This window comes from Melanerpes formicivorus, unplaced genomic scaffold (genome assembly GCF_026170545.1).
Source record: "Melanerpes formicivorus ecotype bairdi unplaced genomic scaffold, bMelFor1.0.p_v2 SCAF_48, whole genome shotgun sequence".
NCBI classification, from domain to species: Eukaryota; Metazoa; Chordata; class Aves; order Piciformes; family Picidae; genus Melanerpes; species Melanerpes formicivorus.
Window position 1 is genome coordinate 1,303,318 of NW_027142400.1, and position 23,643 is coordinate 1,326,960.

Below are 23,643 nucleotides of genomic sequence, written 5' to 3' on the forward strand. Positions count from 1 at the left end.
TTTCTGTCTCTTTCAGTTCTCCTCTTCTTAGGCTTTTTCCCTTTTGCTGCTGTACAAGTTGTGCACTCCTCAATGCTGAAGTGGTGAGAAACAGAAAACCTGATGGAGGAAATGCAAAATGTAGAGGAGAAACCACAGCTTCTTGATCCCATGAAATTCCCATAGGCCATATAAGGCCAGATATTCCTTAAGATTTTAAAAAAACTCTGTTAGAAATTCCAAGCTACACATGAGAAAAGGGTGACTGTGGAAAATAACAGCCTCTTAAAGGCCTAAAAGATTGTGTCAAGTCTGTGTGTAATGCAGGAGGAGCTTAAGTCACAAGGAGCTTTAATACTTGTGTGACATGCCTCCCAGAGAAATCCTGTGTTCTATTGTCCAGAGTATGTTTTAATGAAGGAAAAAAAAAAATCCCAAATATATTTCCACTGGTGTCTTTTATTAAGTAATGCAAAATACAGTATTATGCCACTGCATGCATTTTAGACAATATAAATGCAAGCCTACAGAAAATATGACAAAGAAACCCTCAATTACTTTTGAGGTAGTATACAAGGAAAAATAGGAAAGCAGAAACACAGTGGATTAAAAGAGCAAAATATTAGTATAACTTTCTGCATACATGAGTCACTCATAAATACATTTGTATGAAATAACTTAAGATACATTTCCATTCTTGTTAAAAATATACTTCTTCAAATCCAACATTCTTGTTTGTTTTGTTTTCACATGACATTTTATAGTATTCTATCAAGTGGATGTATTTTTTATCACCACCGTCATGATTTTACCCTTTTCCTCCAATAGTTTAGGCACAGATGGCCTCATGCACAAAAATAAATAAGAAACCTGCTCAAAGGGAAAAGAATTCTGCTCAAATAGCTTAGGATAGTCTAATAAATATGATTTTGCTTATAAAAATATTTCAGGTTTATAAAAGAGGGGAGGGGAGAGTCTCCCACGTGGAAAGGATGTTAAGTGAAAAGTGCTGTATAACATTTTTGAAGAGATTTTGTTTTAAACATATAGTACCATTATGAATATATATTTTATAATAATCGTGTTCCTTAGAACCTTATGGTTCACTAGAAGTATCAAACACTCTTTGCTTCTTTTTGTTTGTTGTCTTATTGCCATTTTGGAAGATGCCTAGTTCAGAAGGGTTCCATATAATTGTGCTTTTGTAAGGCTGTCCTTACGACTCAAACCAGTGCTCCCAGTCCGTTGAAACTGTTGCTGTTTGCTGTGAATACCCGGATGGCTTCCTTGCTCCATGGAAGACTGGTGGATTTCTGAAGCCTCCACTGAGCTCTGATTGAGGGACTCTGCTGAGCTGTTTGGGCTCACGTCCACATATTCTCTTTTCAATACCGGGCTATTTTCAATGTTTTTGCTACTGCATAACTGGACGGTGATCCTCTCATTTTTTTGGTCTCTTGCTTCTTTTGCTTTGTAAGTCGGCAGTTTTTCCTGTTTACAGCTAGTGTTGATGTCAATATTCAGGCCACTGTCTGTTCTCAGGAAGCAAGGGTCCACAAGTCTGCTTTGGCAGATATCATCTCCCTCTGAGCAGCTATCTGCTTTGTAACTAGCATAGATGGGGGTTGTTCGACCGTCTCCCTTCTTAACAGGGCTGCTGTAGTACTGCTCTGAAAAACTACAGGGTGACAGCCTGCCAGTGTTCCTGTAAGAGTATGCACCAATGTCCTCCACACTTAATTGCCTCCATCGTCCAGGCAAGTCTTCTTCTGAAAGGTTGGTGTTCCTGCACTCATTCCTCATTTTCTGATTTGCTAAAGCCTGCTGTGGTGTTATGGCTGAGAAATGAAAAGGAGGTTCGTTTGCATATGGAGGCAGAGTCCTTGTAAAAGTGGGTGAGTTCTCATCATCGGCAAGCTCCATGTGCTGTGCAGGTTTGGACTTGGCAAACCTAGGACTTCCCTGATGCTCGTAACCTGCAGGTGACTTCCTTTCAAACAGCTCATCTCGGTTGCTCATGTAGATAGCTTGCTGAGAGGCTGTCAGAGTGTTGGCTTGGGCATTCTCCTTCTCCTCAGATGTGACACTGAAACTGGAATAGGAGCTGGATGTTGGCAGAGAGGTAATGTACTCTGGGAAGGCTTCATGAGAAAAGCTGGAATGGAAACCATCTTCTTCAACAGTGCTGTCTGTGGAGTTCTGAGACCGCAGGAACCCCACATCTTTCACTTGTGTGTCCACACTCTGCCTCCTCTCCCTCCTCCTTTCCTCAGGGCAGTAAAGGGCAGTGTCACTGCAGTAGATGTCTGACTTGTACTGGGGACGTTGTCCGAGTTTTCCGGCAGGGTCCTGAAAGTTGAGATCCCTTGTAGATGGGCTTGACAAGTGTGATGACAAACTGTTTGGGTCTGGTTTTTCGAGTACTTTGGCAATGACGCAAGTGGGTATGGTATCAGCGTATGATGTGTGGCACAAGGGGACAGAAAGGCTGCAGCCGTGTTTTTCCAGATGGATGCTGACTCTTTCCTGAAAGTCAGATGGCAACTGTAACACAAACAGATAGCAAAAGGAGAAGGAGAAAAGGATTCATATGGGTACTGACTTTGGTCTGCTTGGCTTTATACAATGTCCACAGATGGACAATGATTATGACTTTCTATAGCTCACTGTATATGCCCACAATCTTTGCATATTTCTGAAAACAAATATCAAATGACTTTAATTTATTAACCTCTGGAAACTTTCATCTGCTTCCCTTCATGGAAAACACTGTGAAACTTAAAGGTTTCCTTCTAGGTTACTTCAGGTTGGATAGAAATGATGTATGATGAAAAGAAGGCAGTAAACAACAATCTTAAAAAGGTGGTCAGGGAATTAAAGCAACACTTTCCAGACTGTGTGCATGCCTAGGATGTGCAGTTGGGAGTGTGGTGATGTTGAGGTCTCTGCTGGGGGTAGGTTCTCTTGCCTTGCTTTGAGCTGATCTTTCTTCTAACCCAATGCCATCTTTTTTGATAAACAATTCTGTGGGAAGGGGCAGGAATGTTCGTTTCACTGACACTTAAAGCACTGTCTCTGGCTGCTATGGCGGGACAGTTCCTGTGCTGGTAATAAGCAAAACAAAACAGCTCCTTTGCCCCAGCAGCCGGACACAGCTTGTCAGATCAACCATCCACATACACCTCAATATGTTCCCCTCTTCCAGCAGCTGCTAGCTGACTGCTTTTCTAGGTCCTTACTACACTGAGAGAGATAAGAACTAAGACCCAAATTTACATTATGATTTTTGTGACAGACTACACAGAATTAATAATTCTATTATCCATCAGAAATCATATAATTTTTGCAGAAAGCCGTGATCAGTTCTATAGATGGTGGTCCCACGACAGCCTGCCATCCTGTCACATAGACCAGAAGAGATTGAGAGACCACATTTCTTGTGTAGCTTGGAAGTTTGGTAAGTAATGCCTAGCTAGTTGCTGCCAAAAATGCTTGCCTTGCTTATTTCAGGTCTCCATCAGTAATCAGATAGGGATATAAGAGAGAACTGCATGATGACTGTCTCACTGTTTCTTGTTGGAAATCGGAAGAACTCATGTTTGTACTGAATTTTGAGTTTGTGACTGTGATAGCTCTTTTGATACCCATGTTGTTTTACACTACTTAGGAATTCAGTTCTTGAATGCTTGCATGAACTCTGATTTACACAGCACTTTCTTTTTATAACTGTATATAAAGCCCCCCTTCACCAAATAATCAGTGATTTCCCATATAGCCCTCACCATCTCACTCCCACCTTAACTTTCTTTTCTCTAGAGGGGAGAACCCTGTAAATGCTGAAGTGTTCCCCCTTCATCCATATTTTAAGAAAGAGAAACCTATGATGCCTCCTCTTTGTAACCATCTCACATCATAAAAGGTATGGAGATCCTCTTTTAGCTTTGCAGGGAAGTTTAAAAAATTGGTTTAGTCTCCAAAACTCAATGTATCCAAAATACAGCTTGTTGTGAAGTGGCATTCTTATTTATGTGGAGGGGGATGAGTGTTTTTTCAACCAACAGACCTTCCAGGATATTTTTGATTAATCATTATGTTATTAACTAACTCATATGCATTCCATTGGAAATAAAGAATATGATATTGACAATCTGCTGGCAGGTAACAATATTAGTCATAGTAAAATTGAGTGAACAGGTTGCAAAATGGGGCTGCTGTAAATTGCCACAGAATTGGGGAAAAGAAATACAGTTCATTTAATGTGAAACTGCTGTTCTGGGCAGATAGTATTTTAATATCATGTAACACTACTGCTTGATCTTTTTTATATGCATTAGATAGACTATGATATGCATTAAGAAAAAAAATTATTTTCTGGGCATTGCACTGGAAATTGAAAACACTAGAATGATATTGCTGTCCCATTATGATAATGTACTTTAGGCTTTGAGGTAACATACAATACTTTTTCTGGCAATATTTTCATTTGTAAGGAGTTTATTGGCTGTGACAACACATTCACACTTGCTAAATTAAAAAATACTTCGACTTATGAGTGGAGACTTTGCCCCTAATTGAGTATATGTGGAGAGAAATTGTGGAGAGATCCCTCATTTGTGATAGTTTTCTTCAAGTGAATGGCTAAGTACCTTATCACTCCTAATTCCTACTAACGCGTAGGATACGAGTAATGTCATATTAATTCCTGAATATAAATTGCTAAGAGGAGTCAGGACCAAGGTAATGGTTAATTTGGAAGCTGTGTCTCTGTTCTACAAAAATCACCCTCCCTTTTGACAGAAGAGTCTTTTTCTGTCCCTATTTACCAGGGTTTAGTGCTCTGCAGTCGTCTACTGGCTTAGAAATGGTTTCTATGTACTACATATAGTTTTGCATTATTCCACTGCAGAATTGAACAAGAGAGTCTGTTTGAGTGGGACACTAACGTGATGGCACTCATGAAGGAAAGTTTTTTCCTTTGCTGTGATCTTCACTGAGACAAGACACAAGGGAGATGTTACTGCTTTGTGTAGGGCCTGCGTCCCTATAGATAATCTTGCTCCCTAAAGTAATATTTGCTTCCCCTTTAAGGAGTCTGTTTCTCAAGCCTAATTTCCCTGGAAGCAAGGATTATTAATTATGGTTTACACCTTGAAAATCAATCATTCAGTGCTCTGCTTGCTTTAGAAAAAGATATTTGTTCTATCGGTCCATTTTAAAATTCAGGTTTAGAAATTAGCTGGACTGGAAAATAGCTTCAGGAGGAAAATTGATTCTATCAGATTCTATCTGATGCCCGCAGCTTGTCATTTCCTGGCTCTCACCACTCCCCGTTCCCCCCCCCCCCCCAGCATTGTGTAGTCTAGAGTTCTCAGCACGTTGGGTTTGCTAAACCCTTTATTTTCCATGTGATCAGTGCAGGCCCATTTTACTGAATAGCAGAGGTTTTGGAGAAGAGAGTACCTCTACGTTCCATCACTGTCTGTGATTCTGTCAGCACCTCCCTCAGCCGCACAGAACACCTCCTGTGGCTTAAAGGGGATGGAACCAAAGCCTTAAGGACAAACAAGCTCTGTAACTGATACATGTAAAGAAACCTGTTTTCCATAAAATATTTATTACTTTGAATATTCACTGAGTTTGGTCACATTACCTCTGAGAGCTTATGTGCTCTGTCATAATTCTTGCTGCACTGGAGCAGCTGAGCAGCTAAATTGCAGTCCTTCCTATAGAGCTCCTAGAAAAACAAAAAATAGCTTGTTTTTTTAAGTCTGTAAATAGCTTGTGGCTTTCCGTTTTCTTCCCATGCCTGAGAAATCTTAAAAAATTACTTAGAGGAAATTTGGAACATATTATACATATTATACATTAAGATTTGTATTTCTTGCATATTCCTGAGATGTTTTCCCGCTTGTTCCATGAGGGCTGATAAAATAACTACAAAGAAAAATTTGATAACTGTTACTACAGAGCAGTAACCTGCATTCCAAAATATAGATACTTACCATTAGGACATGGACTTTTGCTGTTAACATGCATATAGCACTACAAAGGCTAAAAGAAACAAGATCTTTTAAACACAAAAGAAAACTTAAGAACAGACTGAGTGTTATCTGCTACGATACTACTTGAGCAAATGCTTAAATAATCTTATGAGACCGTGAAAGAAATTCATTGCAGTAATGATATTGTTTGTTTGCTTTTTAATAACTGAAACAACAACAAAAACAAACAAACAAACAAACCCCAACAAATAAACACAACTAACAAAAGAAAGAAAGAAAGAGTTTGCCTCCTGGCTCCTTTCATATCTTGCAGAATTCAACTAGGCAGATACATTGTGTCTGGCTGCAAATATTGGATACTGCAGAGCAGGATATTTTTACTGGGTAAGAAATTACCATGAGAATTCCACACAGGGAAAAAAGAGAATTTAAATGAGCCACTTACACTGGTTTTGTATTGAATGGTGCCTGCAGCCTATTTAAAGGGAAAATTCAGTACATAGATTTGCCCTTCATCTAAATTTAATTTGGGACACATGACTCTGTAACTGTATCCTTTAACCAGTACCATTTGGTCCCTGGAGGTAAAAGTTGTATGTTGCTTTTCCTGACCTAGGTACTATTAAGAACAAAAATGGCTTCAGAAGTTGCCTTTATATGTGGGCATAGATGAGACAAAGTTTAAAGGTACTATGTATACTAAGATCTCTTAATCTGTAAAGATTAGGAAATTTTTTAAAGAGAAAATGTATTGATTAATGAACTGATCTAATTTTTCACTCCTGTAAATGTTGTAATTTTATTGCATGCAGATTTTTACTGTTCCACTTGTTCTTTTTGTGTGAAAAGAAAGATGGAAATCCCCTTTGTTTTGAAATACTGCTTTAAAGATACTCTGTAATAACAGATGCAGCAAGATGCTCTCAAGAGACTGTGAGGCATGGCAGTAGTAAACGCAGCCTTCCTATGATTATTAGTTTACTATAGCTTCATACTGAAGGGCCTTCAGATATTTTTGGTTTGTGTTTTTGGTGGTTTTGTGGAGTTTTTTTTTGTTTGTTTGGTTGGTTTTGGTGTCTCCGTGAGCTTTTATACATGCCAACCATGCCCTTAATGTACTGGAAAGATATATTAATTTTTGTAGGTGTTAAATTTTATGTTAGTACACAAATTTTGCTCCTGAAAACAAATGCAACCAGCAGGAGTCTAAGGATCCAATATTAAAGCAAAATCCATTGTGTGCACATTGTGATTCTGACATGTGACACCTTAAGCACATAATATATTGCTGCACAGACATGAATAGCACAGACAACTACTCCAAATCCCATATGGCATTGCTAGGCACACAAAAATTAAATCCCAAACCTAATCCTTTCTTCAAAAGCTGCGTGCCTCTGTTTCTGTGAAGCAGTTGTCATGGAGAGCGGGGAAAAAAAAAAAGGCATTTCTGACACCTCATTTTTAGTAGCTTTAAAAATTACTATAGAAAAATTACATGTGAGTTAAGTGTGCCACGTGTACCTTGTTCTGCTTTGTATCTCATGTCTGCAATGTGCCACGTGCCTAGAGTAACTTTCTGTCCCTTAATGTTTATCTGAATGGAAAGTAGCCACACCTGTGACAACTATAACAATAATCAGCAGGTGTTTCCTGCAGTCAGAAACATGCAGTTTGGTTTGGTGGTTTTTTTTTTTTTTTTTTGGTGGTGTGGTTGTTTTGTTGCTGTGTGGGGTTTGTTTGTTTGTTTGTTTGTTTTGGTTTTATTATTATATATTTATTTTTTTTTACAACTTTGAGTCCTGTGTCCAGTTCTGGGTCCCTTAGCTTAGGAAAGATGTTGAGTTGCTGGAATGTGTCCAGAGACAGGCAACAAAGCTGGGGAGGGGTTTGGAGCACAAACTCTCCCTATGAGGAGAGGCTGAGGGAGCTGGGGTTGCTTAGCCTGGAGAAGAGGAGGCTCAGGGGAGACCTTCTTGCTCTCTACAACTACCTGAAGGGAGGTTGTAGCCAGGCGGAGGTTGGTCTCTTCTCCCAGGCAAGCAGCACCAGAACAAGAGGACACAGTCTCATGCTGCACCAAGGGAGGTTTAGGCTGGATGCTAGGAAGAAGTTCTTCACAGAAAGAGTGATTGACCATTGGAATGTGCTGCCCACGGAGGTGGTGGAGTCACCATCACTGGAAGTGTTTAGGAAGAGACTGGGTGGGGCACTTGGTGCCATGATTTAGTTGATTAGATGGTGTTGGGTGATAGGTTGGACTCAATGATCTCAAAGGTCTTTTCCACCCTGGTTTAGTCCTATTCTATTCTATTCTATTCTATTCTATTCTATTCTATTCTATTCTATTCTATTCTATTCTATTCTATTCTATTCTATTCTATTCTATTCTATTCTATTCTATTCTATTCTATTCTATTCTATAGCAAGCAGTATTAGCAAGACAAACTCATTTTCTTTCCATGTAGGTTTCTTCATTTTAATACTGTCCCTACTTATTCCATAGAATATTAATGGCTTATATCATAGCTCTTCATGTTAAATTTGGAATTTAACTTTTGCTTTCATTAGAGATGCTACATAACTAAGGGCAGTTGTGTGGTTTTTTTTTTTTTCTGTGAATCAACATCAAGCATGATGAAGGGGTAGTGTTTTTTGAGGTTTCTGGACCATACTCTAATGTTCTTAGTATTTCAGAATTATTCCTGGAAGAATACTCTAAAATCCAGTCCAGTCTAAGCTGTCTTTTAAACACTGGGACTACACTTCTTCAAATGCAGGCTCAAACCTGACTCCATCAAGTAGTGTAAATGCATTCATATCTAATGGGAGAGGTTTACAATTTTTCTTGCCCTCTATTTTAAATCTAAAGTTGGCTGATTTCAGCTAAATTAATCTGGATGTATACCTGTGCTACTAAACCCTAAATGTAGCCCATTGCATTTCCCATGTTCCATTACTTACAGCTATTAGAATTATGGGATAACTGTTTTTTCAACACAATTTCTTTAAAACAAAAGGCTCAGATTGTGAACGTTTTGTTTCTGTTGGAAAACTACTAATCACAAAGGTGAGAGTCACATCAACATGAATATTATTGGGATCAAATGCTCCCTGCTATTTCATATGAAATATGGGACTGTTGAGTGTAAGGTGCTGAAGAATAAGTGCTAAGAGAAACATATCTTCTCTAGATGAATTTTTTTATTAAGTGTCTTAAGAATGGAACAAAAATAAACTAAATGCCTGCAGTCTTCCTCTCCTTGCCAGCATTTTAGGTTGGAAGGATTTCATGAGCTTGGTTGCCAGCTGCAGTATGCATGTGAGTTTTCAGCATGTTTAATGAGATGCAGAATGCCAATTTGCCCGAGATGTTCCCTGTTTCATTCCACAGAGAGATAGTTAAATTGTTATAGATGAAACACAGCTGGAGAAAATTTGGCTCCTTCTCCCTGTAACAGCCTGAGTGATCAGCTTGGGTCAATTCCACCTTGTGCTAGTAGAGCTCAGTTGTGCTGGGCATCCCATTTCAGTGAGCAAAGACTGAAAGACCAGAGAAACTGCAGGAAATGTAGGGCTTTATACTGTGTCTGAAATCCTTTTAATGAATCCTCACTCTACACCTGTGTTCATGCATATCTGTGTCCATACAATAGCTCTGAGAATGTGTTTCCACCAATTTGGTGCACTGGACCAATACTGATGGCAAAATCAATGTGGGAATATTGTCATTTCTTAGAGTATTTTTTTAAAATCAGTTTTAGATTAGATACAAAGAAAAAATATCAATGAAAAGGCTCACCCCAACCTATAGCAAGAGGAGAGCTGAATCAAACAAATCACAGTATCACAGTATCACCAAGGTTGGAAGAGACCTCAAGGATCATCGAGTCCAACCTATCACCACAGACCTCATGACTAGACCATGGCACCTAGTGCCACGTCCAATCTCCTCTTGAACACATCCAGGGATGGTGAAAATGATGTAAGCAATCCAAAATAAATGTTATCTGTTGAGGCAACAAGTTGAATTTTATGTAAACAATAAGAAAGTTATTCTATAATGTCATGGGAAGTGCATGATATAATTTCAAGATGTGTCCATAATTAAATACTTACATTGTCTTCTGATAACTTATCTATTGTCACCTTGGCCTCTATTAAGTGATTATTGAGTGCAATTATTTCGTGGCTCAATGCCCGTTTTTCCTCTTCATAATGTTGACCCTGTGTAGAAAATGGAGTAGTCAGTATTTTCACTACAATCAGAATATAAAAAAAAAAAGAAAAATAAAAAGAAGGAAAAAAGGCCCAAAGGCTGATGTCTCTCTCAAATCCAGGGGAAAGCCCACCAGGGTGATATTTTTACTTTTCTTCTTGTATTTTCACTCAGTAGATGAGGCAAAGTACTTTGAAAATATGGAGGTCAAACTGAGGTCACATTAGGAACCTTCACAGAAGTCTCTACCTAACCTGTGCAATAGCATTCAACTGAGCATCAGCTATTCCTTCTTTGTCACAAAGAAGAGTATGTAACCTGGAAGAAGCTTGGGTGGTTCTTGGCTTTTGCTACAAGAATGTTTCACTTATGCCATTGGCTCCTATTCTCACCTGGGAGGAAGAAAAGTATTTTAAAAGTAAGGTGTGACAGTTAAAGTGCCACTGATCCTTCCCATACTGTGTCCCATTTTAATTTCAGTGTTCATTGCACGGCCTCAAATACAAAAAAATATTTTGTGAAAATCATCTAAAAATCTGCCTTTAGGTTAGTCCTCAAAAGTAAGGCAGCTTCTGCATTTTCTAGCTGAGATCAAGCTACCCTTCTTGTGCTCAGAGCTGTGTAAGTCTATGATTATAAGAAGGTTTACCTATTATCTAGAGGGATTTTTTGAGAGCATTGTTGCAGGGTCCTGCATCTCAGCTGGGGCAATCTCAAGCACTGATATAGACTAGGCAGAGACTGGCCTGAGAGCATCCCTGAAGAAAAGGATTTGGGGGTACTGGTGGATGAGAAGCTCAGTATGAGCTGCCAGTGTGCACTTGCAGAAAGCCAATTGTGTCCTGGGCTGCATCAAGAGAAGTGGGGCCAGCATGTTGAGGGAGGTGATTCTCTCCCTCTACTCTAGTCTTGTGAGACCCCACCTGGAATACTGCACCAGTTCTGGAGCCCCTATTACAAGAAAGATATGGACGTGCTGGAATGTGTCCAGAGAAGGGCCATGAGGATGATTTGAGAGCTGGAGCACCTCTCCTGCCAGGACAGGCTGGGAGAGTTGGGGTTGTTCAGCTTGGAGAAGAGAAGGTTCCAAGGAGACCTTATTGTGGCCTTCCAGTATCTGAAGAGAGCCTACAAGAAAGCTGGTGAGGGACTTTTTAGGGTGTTAGGTAGTGATAGGACTAGGGGGAATGGATCCAAGCTAGACAAGGGTAGCTTTAGATTAGATATTAGGAAGAAGTTCTTCACCATAAGGGTGTTGAGACAGTGGAACATGTTGCCCAGGGAGGTGGTGGAAGCCCCATCCCTGGATGTTTTTAAGGTCAGTCTGGATGTGGCTCTGGGCAACCTGATCTAGTGGATGGAAGGGGTGGCATGAACTAGATGATCCTTGAGGTCCCTTCCAACCCTAACAATTCTGTAATTTTGTAATAAAAACCAGAAAGTAGGATAAACTTTAATGTACATCTGTTTTGTTTAGCAAACTTAATCAAAGATTCACAATCTCACTTCCCTTTTTCTAAAATTCATAGAGTAGTTTGTGAAGGACTTTCTCCAGAAGAATGATTCTATTAGGTACTGAAATTTCCCAAATGCCATATTGCCAGGGTCACAGAAAAATCTTCCATCATCAACACACTCAACATCGTCAGCTAATTGACAGCAATGGGAGTTCTGTGTTTTGAAGTCTGAATGAATACCAAGGTTAATTATCCAGCTGTAAAGTACCCGGCTATATTAAGGAAGGATGATTAAATTGGAAGTGGCAATTCTCTTCCTAAGTTGCTATTTAAAGAAAAACACCTTCTCAAATCATCTAGAGCAAAGCCACAGCTTGCTTTGAAAAGCCCAAATATGATTGAAGTATCTTTGTGAAGGTCTAGACTAGCCTGTTTTTATGTCTGCTTGTCTATGGACCTTACATTCCTTTCTGTGACAAGACCTTCATCCTCTCAATCCAGTTGTGCCTGGAAGCTCTCAGGCTTGACATCTCTCTCATCTAAGCTCACACTGATCAGGTGCTCCTGCTAGCTACCTGGAGGCTGTATCACGGAAAGCCAAAACATAGCTTTGAGAGCTTTCGAGAGCTCCAGCCTCACTAATTTTAACAAGACTCATGATCTTAGGGGGCTGTGTTTTGTAATTAGGCAAATAGATGTGGTTTTATATGAGCCCTTAACTCTCATTGATTTTATTATGAAATAAACAATTAGGCACTTTTAATACCTCCTGGACATCTCTACATGTCTAGAAATCTGTCTCGTTTGAGAGCATGACTGAAATTTACATTTTCAAAGGTATTTAGCCACACAGTGAGGTAGACAAGTAACTATCTAAGTACCTAGGAAAATTGTGTCCCCTCAGTTGTCCAAGCCATTCACACTTTTGAAGGATCCACTTACATTGAGTACAGACTTAGTCTTCTAAACAACCACTTGTTTTATCAGTCCTTACATGACAAGTTTTCAATGCCAAGACAGCTGATTTGTAGAACCCCATTTGCTCAGAGTTTCTCTGATTTTGGTAAGTGGTGCTCTTGCCTAATCCAATTGACCTTGACTCAATGTATTTTCCAGTTGAAGAAATATCATCTGACTAAGGATTTACAGTCTTCAGGAGAGGGATTCTGAAAGGGCAGCAGATTCAGGCGTTCAAAGCAGTACTTTCTGCAGCATTGAGTAATGCTGAATCTGACTGAATTATGATTTAATTTTATTTTGATTGTGATAACTTTTGGGCTAATACTGTCTAGGCTTTGTATTTGACCAAGTGTGACTTTAAAAAATATTTTATATTTGTTGAACTGTAAAATTAATCTCAGTTCAAATTTATACTATACATGTCAGCAGACAGACACCGGAGTAATAAACATCTCAGCAGTGCTGTGGAGGAGGGCAAATGAGAAAGGCCAGCCCCAGTTTTCTCCACCAGTACACATTTGCATCTTTCTCTTGAAATTATTGTCATTGACAGAGGCAAAGAGTCTATCTCAGCTGGTGTGAGGACCAGTTAGAATGCAAAAGGATTTGTACTACATTTATCTTTCACTAAACTGGCTATTGACATAGAGGTGTTGCCCTCTATGTCAATAGCCAGTTGGAATCAGTGGAGCTCCAACTGGGGAGGGATGATGAGCTAGTTGAGAGTGTATGGGTTAAAATTAAAGGCAGGACAGGGGAAGGAGATATTACTGTGGGGGTCTCCTACAGGCCACCTGACCAGCAGATCCAAGCAGATGAGGCCCTCCATAGGCAAATAGAAGCGGCTTCCAGGTCACAAGCCCTGGTCCTCATGGGTGACTTCAACCACCCGGACATCTGCTGGAGGGACATCACAGCAAGGCACCAGCAATCCAGGATGTTCCTGGAATGCATAGAAGACAACTTGCTCCTCCAAATGGTAGAGGAACCCACAAGAAATGGTGCTATGCTGGACCTTGTTCTCACCAACAGGGAAGGGCTGGTAAGCAATGTGAGGCTCATAGACAGCCTTGGCTGCAGTGACCATGAAGCAGTTGAATTTAATCTCCTCAGGGCAATCAGGAGGAAGTATTCCAAGCTCACGACCCTAGACTTTAGGTGTGCAGATTTTGATCGCTTCAGGGATCTGCTAGCCAAAGTGTCGTGGGACAAAGCCCTGGAGGGAAGAGGGACCCAGGACAGCTGGTCAGTATTCAAGGACCACCTCCTCTGTGTCCAGGAGCTCTGTATACCAACAAAGAGAAAAGCAGGTAAGAATGCTAGGAGGCCTGCCTGGATGGGCAAGGAGCTACTGGACACACTATTACTTAAAAGGAAACTCTACAGGAAGTGGAGGGAAGGACAGGTAGAACAGGGGGAATATAAGGAAGCTGCCCGAGCAGCAAGAGTCCTGGTTAGGAAAGCCAAAGGAGAGTTTGAATTGAATCTAGCCAGGGAGATTAAAGGGAACACTAAGAACTTCTACAGGTATATTAATGGGAAGAAGAAGACTAGGGAAGGTGTAGGCCCCCTCAGAAAGGAAAATGGTGACATGGTCACAAGTGATGAGGAAAAGGCTGAGGTACTTAACTTCTTTACCTCAGTCTTCACTGCAAGGGCCTCTAGCCACACTCCTGATGTTATGGAAGACAAAGCCAGGGACGGGGAGGAAGAACTGCCCATTGTAAGTGCAGATCAGGTTCGTGATCATCTGAAGAATCTGAAAGTGTTCAAGTCCATGGGACCCGATGGGATACACCCACGGGTACTGAGAGAACTGGCAGATGAGGTTGCTAAACCCCTCTCTATTATATTTCAAAAGTCATGGCAATCTGGTGAAGTCCCCACAGACTGGAAAAGGGGAAACATTGCCCCCATCTTCAAAAAGGGTAAGAAGGAGGAACCAGGGAACTACAGGCCAGTCAGTCTCACCTCTGTGCCTGGAAAGATCATGGAGCAGATCCTCCTGGAGTCACTACTTGCTCAAAAGAATAGTGAAGAGGTGATTGGGAACAGTCAGCATGGCTTTGCCAAGGGCAAATCCTGCCTGACCAACCTGGTTGCCTTCTATGAGCAGGTGACAAAATTAATAGATGAGGGGTGAGCAACTGATGTCATTTACCTGGACCTGAGCAAAGCCTTCGACACTGTCCCGCACCACATCCTGGTCTCCAAACTGGTGACACATGGGTTTGATTGGTGGACCACTAGATGGATAAGGAACTGGCTTGATGGCCGCACTCAAAGAGTGGCTGTCAATGGCTCCATGTCCCAGTGGAGGCCAGTGACAAGCGGAGTCCCTCAGGGATCAGTCCTGGGACCTGTCTTGTTCAACATCTTTGTGGGTGACATGGACAGTGGCATTGAGTGCACCCTCAGCAAGTTTGCTGATGACACCAAGCTGTGTGGTGCAGCAGACACGTTGGAGGGAAGGGAGGCCATCCAGAGGGACCTTGACAGGCTGGAGAGGTGGGCACAAGCCAACCTCATGAAGTTCAATGAGAGCAAGTGCAGGGTCCTGTACCTGGGTCGAGGCAATCCCAGGCACAAATACAGGCTGGGCAGTGACTGGCTGGAAAGTAGCCCTGAGGAGAGAGACTTGGGGGTGCTGGTGGACAAAAAGCTCAACATGAGCTCTCAATGTGCACTTGCAGCCCGCAAAGCCAATCAGATCCTGGGCTGCATCAGGAGAAGTGTGGCTAGCAGGTCGAGGGAGGTGATTCTCCCCCTCTACTCAGCCCTGGTGAGACCCCACCTGGAGTACTGTGTCCAGTTCTGGAGCCCCTATTACAAGAGGGACGTGGAGGTGCTGGAACGTGTCCAGAGAAGGGCCAGGAGGATGCTCAGAGGGCTGGAGCACCTCTCCTATGAGGACAGACTGAAGGAGTTGGGGCTGTTCAGTCTGCAGAAGAGAAGGCTCCGAGGTGACCTAATTGTGGCCTTCCAGTATCTGAAGGGGGCCTACAGGAAGGCTGGGGAAGGACTTCTCAGGATCTCAGGTAGTGATAGGACTAGGGGGAATGGAATGAAGCTGGAGGTGGGGAGATTCAGGCTAGATGTGAGGAGGAGGTTCTTCACCATGAGAGTGGTGAAACCCTGGAATGTGTTGTCCAGGGAGGTGGTCGAGGCCCCGTCCCTGGGGGTGTTTAAGAGCAGGCTGGATGAGGCTCTGTCCAGCCTGATCTAGTGTGGGGTGTCCCTGCCCATGGCAGGGGGGTTGGAACTAGATGATCCTTGTGGTGTCTTCCAACCCTGAATGAAACTATAAATGCAATGAAAACACAATATCAATGCTATGATTGTGAGTTACAAATAGAAATGCTTGTTTCACTCTTGCAGATCCCTCTAAATTCCAGATGCTCTACAGGTACTAAAAATATTTATCTAAAAACTCAGTAGCAGAGTAAGTTACTGGTGTTATTTATAAATCACTATCTTGCATCTAAAGTCCACTCCTGCAGTCCACTCCAAAATGCTGTATCTATAGGCTGCAATGGGCTGAGCTTTGCATGGATCTGTTCAGAAATCTGTGTTGAGTCAGCTCAGTGCATCTTGCCCCTGCCCCTTCCCCTGGCACAGAGTCAGTGTAAAAGAATACAGCTCCACAGTGTGATTAACACAGGAGAAGTGCAATCACGCACTCATGCCTGAGTTAGATCAAATTCATACTGCTGGGCGACTCCATCATTAATGCTGAGGAAACCAAATGCACAGAACCCTTGCTCCTATCCTGGATGTAGTATGAGCCCCATTGCTTCATTCTCATACTTGATGAAGGCATTTGGTATCTGCTCTTCACAATGGAACTAAACGATATAATAACAGATATCATCTCTGTCTGGAACCTTGTTTTTCTTATAATTTGTATCTACCACACTGCCAACTTCCCTGATATGTTTACAGATCCATAAAAATATAAGGTGTCACTTTCAAAAGGGTTTTGTTATCACCTAATCCCCACATCTATTATCTGTGGTATAAGTGTGGTGAAAAGAGTTCTAGGAGGTTAGTACAGAATGCAATAATTAACAGATAGGGTTGTTTTGGAAAGTAACAGAAGCTCTATGAAAACTTCTATTTTTCTTGCATATCCATGGATCCACAAAGGTTTCTACTCTAGTCCTTCAACATAAATGGAGCAGCATAAAAGTTGACTGTCTCTCTGGTAATGCTTCTCTCTTCAATGCTTTCCAGCAGCTGGAGAGTGTCCTACCATAAAGCTGTGTCAGCCTATTAGTCAAGGCTATGCTGCTCGCTGTCATCTCTGCTGTCCTGCGGGAGCTTTGAGATGTGTATAGACCTTTTGAAATCAGTTTCAATTTTGCAAATGAGCAGTGCTGGTCTGTGGAAATGTCAGCCTTTTCAAACATGGCAAAGTAAATCTGCTCTTGATGCTCCTGTAAGGAACATTTCAATGAATAGCATTTCAATGCTAGAGTGTGAATAATGTAATTGTAGCAGAAGCTATCAAGGTACTGGGGCCCAGCAGCATTCCTTTGGAAATGCTTGTGCAGAAGGTAGGACTTCCACAGGAGAAGTCCACCTTTTTGGTTAAGTGTAATACTGGTAGCTTTGTACTTTTCTCACAGAGCACCAGTCATGATTTTTTACACAAATATTAATATTTTTCACAAATATTAATATGTGCTATAAGGTATCTGCTAAGCAACTGCGATGTATTTACTGTTGTTCCATGGACCGTAGTTGGTGAACAAGTGCCACAAGATCTGTGTGAATATACAAGATATTTTAAGGCAGTATTTGAAAATCTCATTGAAACAATTTTTTTTAAGGATAAACCAGAGCAGCTGTAGATGACACAAAACTGGGAGAAGTGGCTGATGCACCAGAAGATTGTGCTGCCATCCAGATGGATCTCAGCTGTCTGGAGAAATGGACTGTCAGGAGCTTCATGCAGTTCAACAAGGGGAAGTGCGAAGTCCTGTATCTGGGGAGGACCAAGTCAATGCACTGTTGGTTTGGGTGGGGGCCACCCTGCTGGAAAGCAGCTTTGCAGAGAAGGACCTTGAGGTCCTGGTAGACATCAGGTTAAACATAAGCAAGCAATGTGTTTCCTTGCTGCAAAGATGGCCAAAGGTAACTAGGGCTGCATCAGGAGAAATGTTGTCAGCAAACGAAGGGAGGTAATCCTTCACGTCTACTGAGCACTGCTGTGGCCACACCTTCAGCACTGTGTCCATTTCAGGCTCCTCAGGACAAGATGGGTAATGGACATACTGGAGAGACAGTTCAAGACATGGCCAGGAAGATGATTCAGGGCATCTCTATTATGAGGAAAGACTGAGAAAATTTGTGACTGTTTAGCCTGGAGAAGACAAGGCTCAGAAGAGATCTCATCAATCTGCATAAATATCTGAAGGGAGAATGCAAAGAAGACAGAGCTAGACCTGTTTCATTGGTTCTCAGTGACAGGACAGGAGACAATAAGCAACAACTGAAACACAGGCAGTGCTGTCTGGACATCGAGAAACACTTTTACTGTGAGGGTGACTAAGCACCAGAAAAGGCTGCCCAGATATGTGGAGTTTCCATCATTGGAAATATTCAAATGCCATCTGTACACAGTCCCAGTTTTGAAGTGCAGTGTTTGAACCAAGGGACCTCTTATCTTACTGGCAGAGTATTAAATAAAACCTGGGGTGGATGGCGATGCCTAACCAGGGGTATATTCAATAATATGCCAAAAAATGAGAATGAGAAATCCTGTGGAGGAAATAAACCCTATTCTCCTATTGTAACTCCTAAAGTTAACAGCTGTTCTATTTACAGTACTTCCTCACAGACCATATGCATAACATATGTTTTATCAATTGGCTCATAAAAAAAGCAAAATATGGTTTAGATTAGCAGATATTACTGGGTATTTTCTGCAGTAATTCATGATCTTTAGCATTACTGCATATTAGTTTCTGCTCCGCAGATCTTCATGTTATCATGACAGATTATGTGTTTGTATGTGTGCATATTTATGGATGCTTTGGAGCCATGTGAGCTTATCTTCCAGTTAAGAACCTAGTTAAGCATGTTACTCACCCTTGCTTACACCCATGGGCAGAAGTTGCAATGAAAACAGTGAACTGTGATGCTGTGAACTAACAAGATGAGAACAACAAATAAGAATAATAAAAGACATTTCAATAAATGATGAAGCTGTATCAGCCTATACCAGATCATGACACGATCCTTGGGCTGAATGATTTGGTGCTGATCATTGCTTGGGAGCTATTTAGTTTTGTATTTATATTTACTACCTATTGCATCTTTGGGTTTACTTCTTTATTATAATAATCTCACTTTGCTTTAACAGTAAAATGGGTATCTAAAATGGGTATCTGTATTCACTTACAGACTCACTGAACCCACAAATCTGTTTTAGAACATGCATCTTAACAAGCAACTAGAGAAAACAAGTTAAACTTTCAACTAATTTATTGGGTAATTTTTTGTCAAGTTACAAACTGAACTGCAGGAATATTTATGCATATATTCAGAGGCTGTGGCAGCATCCTGACTGCGCTCCATTATGTACCATTACCTCATCTTTGCTTCCAACTGCAGCAGTCTTCAGGACACCTGCCCTTGTCACAGCATTCTTCATAAAGCTAATAGAACCTAGCTTTCAGGATTGCCATTACATTAAGGTAAGGAGTAATGACTAATGAATTATATTTACTCTATAGTATATTAGATATTTATTTAAAGTTACTTTCTGTTTCCAACCTGCCAAAGGTACAGGCAAGCCTGCTTTCTTCAGAGACAAATGTATGGAATTAAGGATTTCTAAATGCTCAAATTTGCTAGGAGGCTCAGAGAATATATGTTGTTAATGTGTCTTTTGCCTGAGGCCTCAATTACTTCAAAAACCTATGTCATATTGGAGTTCTTCCATGTAAAGAAGATAGTGGCAAGAGCATTATTCCAATGTGACAGATTTTTCTATGATGAAGACATTAGATAAAATGAAGTGACAGCTTTATGAACCTTGGGTTGGCTTAGCAAGAGACTAGATTGCCTGCTCTTGCCATATATTAACATTTTTTGTTTTGTAATTAGACTTAAGAGAACATCAAAATAATTAAGAAGAATTGTATGGTCATAATGAGATGAAAGGAATAGAGGCTTTAGCTGAAGGCAAGCAGGTAAACATTTGCAAAAAGAAAAAGAACTTGTGTAAATGGGTAGAAAAAGAGTGGTACCATTACTGCAGACCACACAACTAGGCTCATTAGACTTGCAACCTGAAGCTGTCACTCAAATGACTGATTATTTGATGCTCAAACTTTCTAGCCACACAGGTTGACCTGTGGAAACAGAAAAAAATCTGAGAAACTATTGGAGATGGGAGATTTCTCTACTTGAATGGACTGAGAAGAGAATGTTGCATTAATTTATGTGAGTAATGAAGCAAAATAGCCTAATGAAGAAAATGTGGAATTCTGAACTTTAGAGTCTCACATTCGTTCACATTAATTGGAGATCATTTTGCTATGTGAGAGAATTCTAATTAGCATTGACTATCTAAGCAAGGGTAATTTCCCAACCATATAACAAAACCAATGCTAGACTATTTACCACTCAAATATTTATTTTTTTTCTCTAGAAATTTCTAAATCCACATTTCCTGTCATCTTTTGACATTTTTTTCTTAATAATCAGCTGAGTAGAAGAAAAACTAAATCCCACTCCTCTTCCCCTTGTAAATGCTGTCCTAAAATACTGTTTAGCTAAGTGCTCTCTCTTGGGAGTTAAGATACTTCTATGTCAGTAAAGTTTTCTCTGATTTATCACAGTCCTGTCTCACACTGACTTTTCCTCTCTAGGTTTATATTTGCACTTGAGTGCACAAGATTGAAGAGAAGGGTAGTGCTGAGTCAGATTTGTGTCCAAGACTTGCTGATGATACCAGGCCAAAGCAGAACCCGCCTCAGCAGGTCCGTTGTCCCTGCAGCACTTGTCATGATAGTAATCCTGGTATTAGTCTTACCAGTATTATTATTCTACAGGCTTCCTTTTCTTGTCTAACCTAGTTCCCATCTTGGGCTCTTCCTCTTGTTGAATTTTATCCTTATAAACATACCCATGGCCAGTGTGTGTAGGCTTTTATACTCTGCTCTTCTCATCTCTTTGTTTAATATCAGCCGGGGTATTAATTGGAAAGGTTTGGTAAGCTGACTGAAAGTTTCCAAGTGTAATACAGGAAATAAGCATAATGTACTTGTGTGTTTTCTGTGTGAATTACTCCCTTCTTTTTTATTAAAAAATACCTTTGTTATTTACTTCGTAAAATCTCATGTTGGATAAAGCTATTTAAGGTTTGACATTATCCCCTTCTGATCAACACCAGGGAAAATCTCTGTAAGCTCCTTTCAACATGGAATATGAGAAATTCATTAAAGTGAAATGCTCTGTTCAAACATCCAGCCCCTCAGACCCAGCTACAAAATGTTTTTTTGGAAGCATCCCCGTTCAAACTACTATAATGAAGTATAATGACTATATTGAATAACCAGTGCAACAGAAGTCTAAAAAAAGAAAGTGTCATTACGCAAATTGTTGAACAAAGTGAGAATTTTGCTTCCAATCTTGCTAATACATTACTCAAGTCTCTGTTTCCTAATGTAGTTCTCTGCAGAGCTGTTTTGGTGGCTGTTGTTGTAGTACTTTTCAATATGGATTTAATTGTGGTTCTTCGGAATTGCTGAGAAACCCTGGGTGGAAGGACAGGCAGGAGTATGCTAGAGAGCTGGAGTGAGTTTTGTTGCATGGTCATGGTCACATGATACTTTGCTAGATACAGTCACATTTGATCCTCATACCAGGACTGCTGTTTCTGCTGACTATTGTTTGTGGAGTAAATTCTTCTGGTATAAAGGAAGGCTCCAGAATGGATGTCTCAAAGTACTGATTAAGCTTTACTATGAAGGAAGTGCAACACTTCCTCCCCATCTGACTGCTGGGATCAAATCCAAAGAAAATGAAACACAGATATGTTTTTATGAAAGGATTTGCTCCTACAAGCAGACAGGAAACTCACTGCTGTGTATTCCTTATGTTGCTCTTCAGGGTGATTATTGCTTCTAGGGTTTGTGCATATGAGAAAGACTCTACCTTTTGGTCGAGGGAAACATCAGAACCTCCCTTACATGTCACTATATCAACTATCTTACTTGAATCAGCTCTACTCTACACAATTTCAGGACTATGCCAGAATTTAGTTTGCCTTATTAACTATTCTACACTATGCTGTAACTCCACAGCCCTCTCTTTGAGTCCTGAATCTGGTTTAAAAGACTTTTGCTACCACACACCAGTTCACAGACCCATCTGCTGTGCTGGCACAACTTTGTTACCATTGTGAAAGCTAGGCTGGTGAAAATAACTCTTTAAAATGGAAAGAACCTTTACATGGGAACAAGGTCTTTTTAGCTATCTTTGCAGTTAAGGAAAGCATACACGATTCCATACCTTCAGTATTTCATTGTGGCATTCAGAGATCTGGCTCACAGTCTGAATGTAGTCCTGTGCTATCTTAAGATTCTGCTTTATTTCAGCCTAGAGCTTTGCAGAAATTTGAAAGTTGTGATTAATTGATAACATTTATCAAAGCTATTAATATATTTCCTAATAATATTGACTCTGATGTAGTATTTTCACAGCAGCTTATAAATATTAATATCTTCTTCAGCAGAGGCTAAGGCAGACCTTCCTCTGTTTATCTATCTAAAGTGGCGTTGTCCACATCTAAGCATAGAGGTTTCTTCAAAGCGTGAAATCCCTCAATATGTAGTGATTTTTTGGAGAATTGACAAGAAATAGCTCTCCAATGGTACCAGCTTCTCTGCACTAGCTGACAGAGATACTGAGGATAAAAATGCTTCAGGCACTTACATGCTAAATAGACATACAGCTTTTAGATACCTAGAACTAGGTAAAATAAAGCTTATTTTAAGTAATAAACTAAATGGCAGAGGCAAAAGCTGAATCCATACCTTCCAACACATCTTGTAATTTGTGGGAAGATTGCTTTTCTGGGTCTGTAACTGTCCCCAGGGAAGGGCACTGTGAAGGGATTTTGCAACTAATATGAATCTAGCTGAGACAGGCTTTCATTTTGTTGAATGGAAATGACCTGTTGCCAGTTTTGATGGGAAAACCTTGATAAAGGAAAATGTACACGTTTCCTAGCTCTATGCCTCTGCATCTGGAAACATTTTTCCCTATTAAAAAGGTCTGCATCCTGAGTATAGTCAATGTTCTTGTTTTGTCTGATTAAAAAGCTGTCTGATATTTACCATTTTCTCCCTGTAAAGACATTTATGGAAGTCAGTTGTCTTTGTTGGCACTAATCAAGTGATCTCCTTGAGTCATTAGCTAAGGCAGCTTCTTCTGAGTATTTTTTCATTTGTCAGCTTGAATGATTTTCCGTATTCTTAAAAAAAAGGTGACTATCAGAACTTTAACCACTATCTTCAGACTAGGCTCTCCCTTGTCTGAAACTCTGGCAAAATTATCATTCTACTCTATTCACCTTTTTCCATGGTTATACAAATACTGCTTTTGTCACCTTTGCCATGGCATGCTTCTGGGAGCTCACATTGAATTGTTCAGTTACTCTGACTTTGTCATTGACCTTTCCTGGGTCTCTTCTTTCCTGAGTACGATGCCTGCCCCCTCCACTTTTCCCTTCCTTTTTTTTTTTTTTTGATATGGTTTATGAAACACCTTTATAGATTTGATATTTCTAGGTGTCTGTGGGAAAATTATATTGGCTGACTGGGTACAGCTTACAAAATGTACTGGTCATTCTGAATTATTTACTTATCACTAATTAACAATATTTTATCAGCAATAATGTTATGTTTATTTTTAGGAGACTATTGAAAAATATTGTTAATGCTGAGAACTCTACCGATAACTGAGCTGTCCTGATCCATCCCTCTGAAAGACTCTTTTATAATAGAATTAT

General features: G+C 40.4%; 1 protein-coding gene across 6 annotated transcripts in view; it reads right to left on the bottom strand.

Moving 5' to 3' along the window:
• Positions 1-418: 418 nt before the first annotated feature.
• Positions 419-23,643, bottom strand: part of BEGAIN (brain enriched guanylate kinase associated) — a 168,688-nt gene continuing 145,463 nt past the window's right edge. For all 6 annotated transcript variants that reach the window (XM_068160134.1, XM_068160133.1, XM_068160132.1 and 3 more), the window contains 3 exons: positions 10,101-10,208; positions 5,630-5,713; positions 419-2,523 (listed from right to left, as the gene is read on the bottom strand). In XM_068160134.1, the coding sequence (XP_068016235.1) occupies positions 1,150-2,523; positions 5,630-5,713; positions 10,101-10,208 (1,566 nt within the window). In that variant the 3' untranslated portion in view covers positions 419-1,149. The remainder of the gene's footprint in view (positions 2,524-5,629; positions 5,714-10,100; positions 10,209-23,643) is intronic.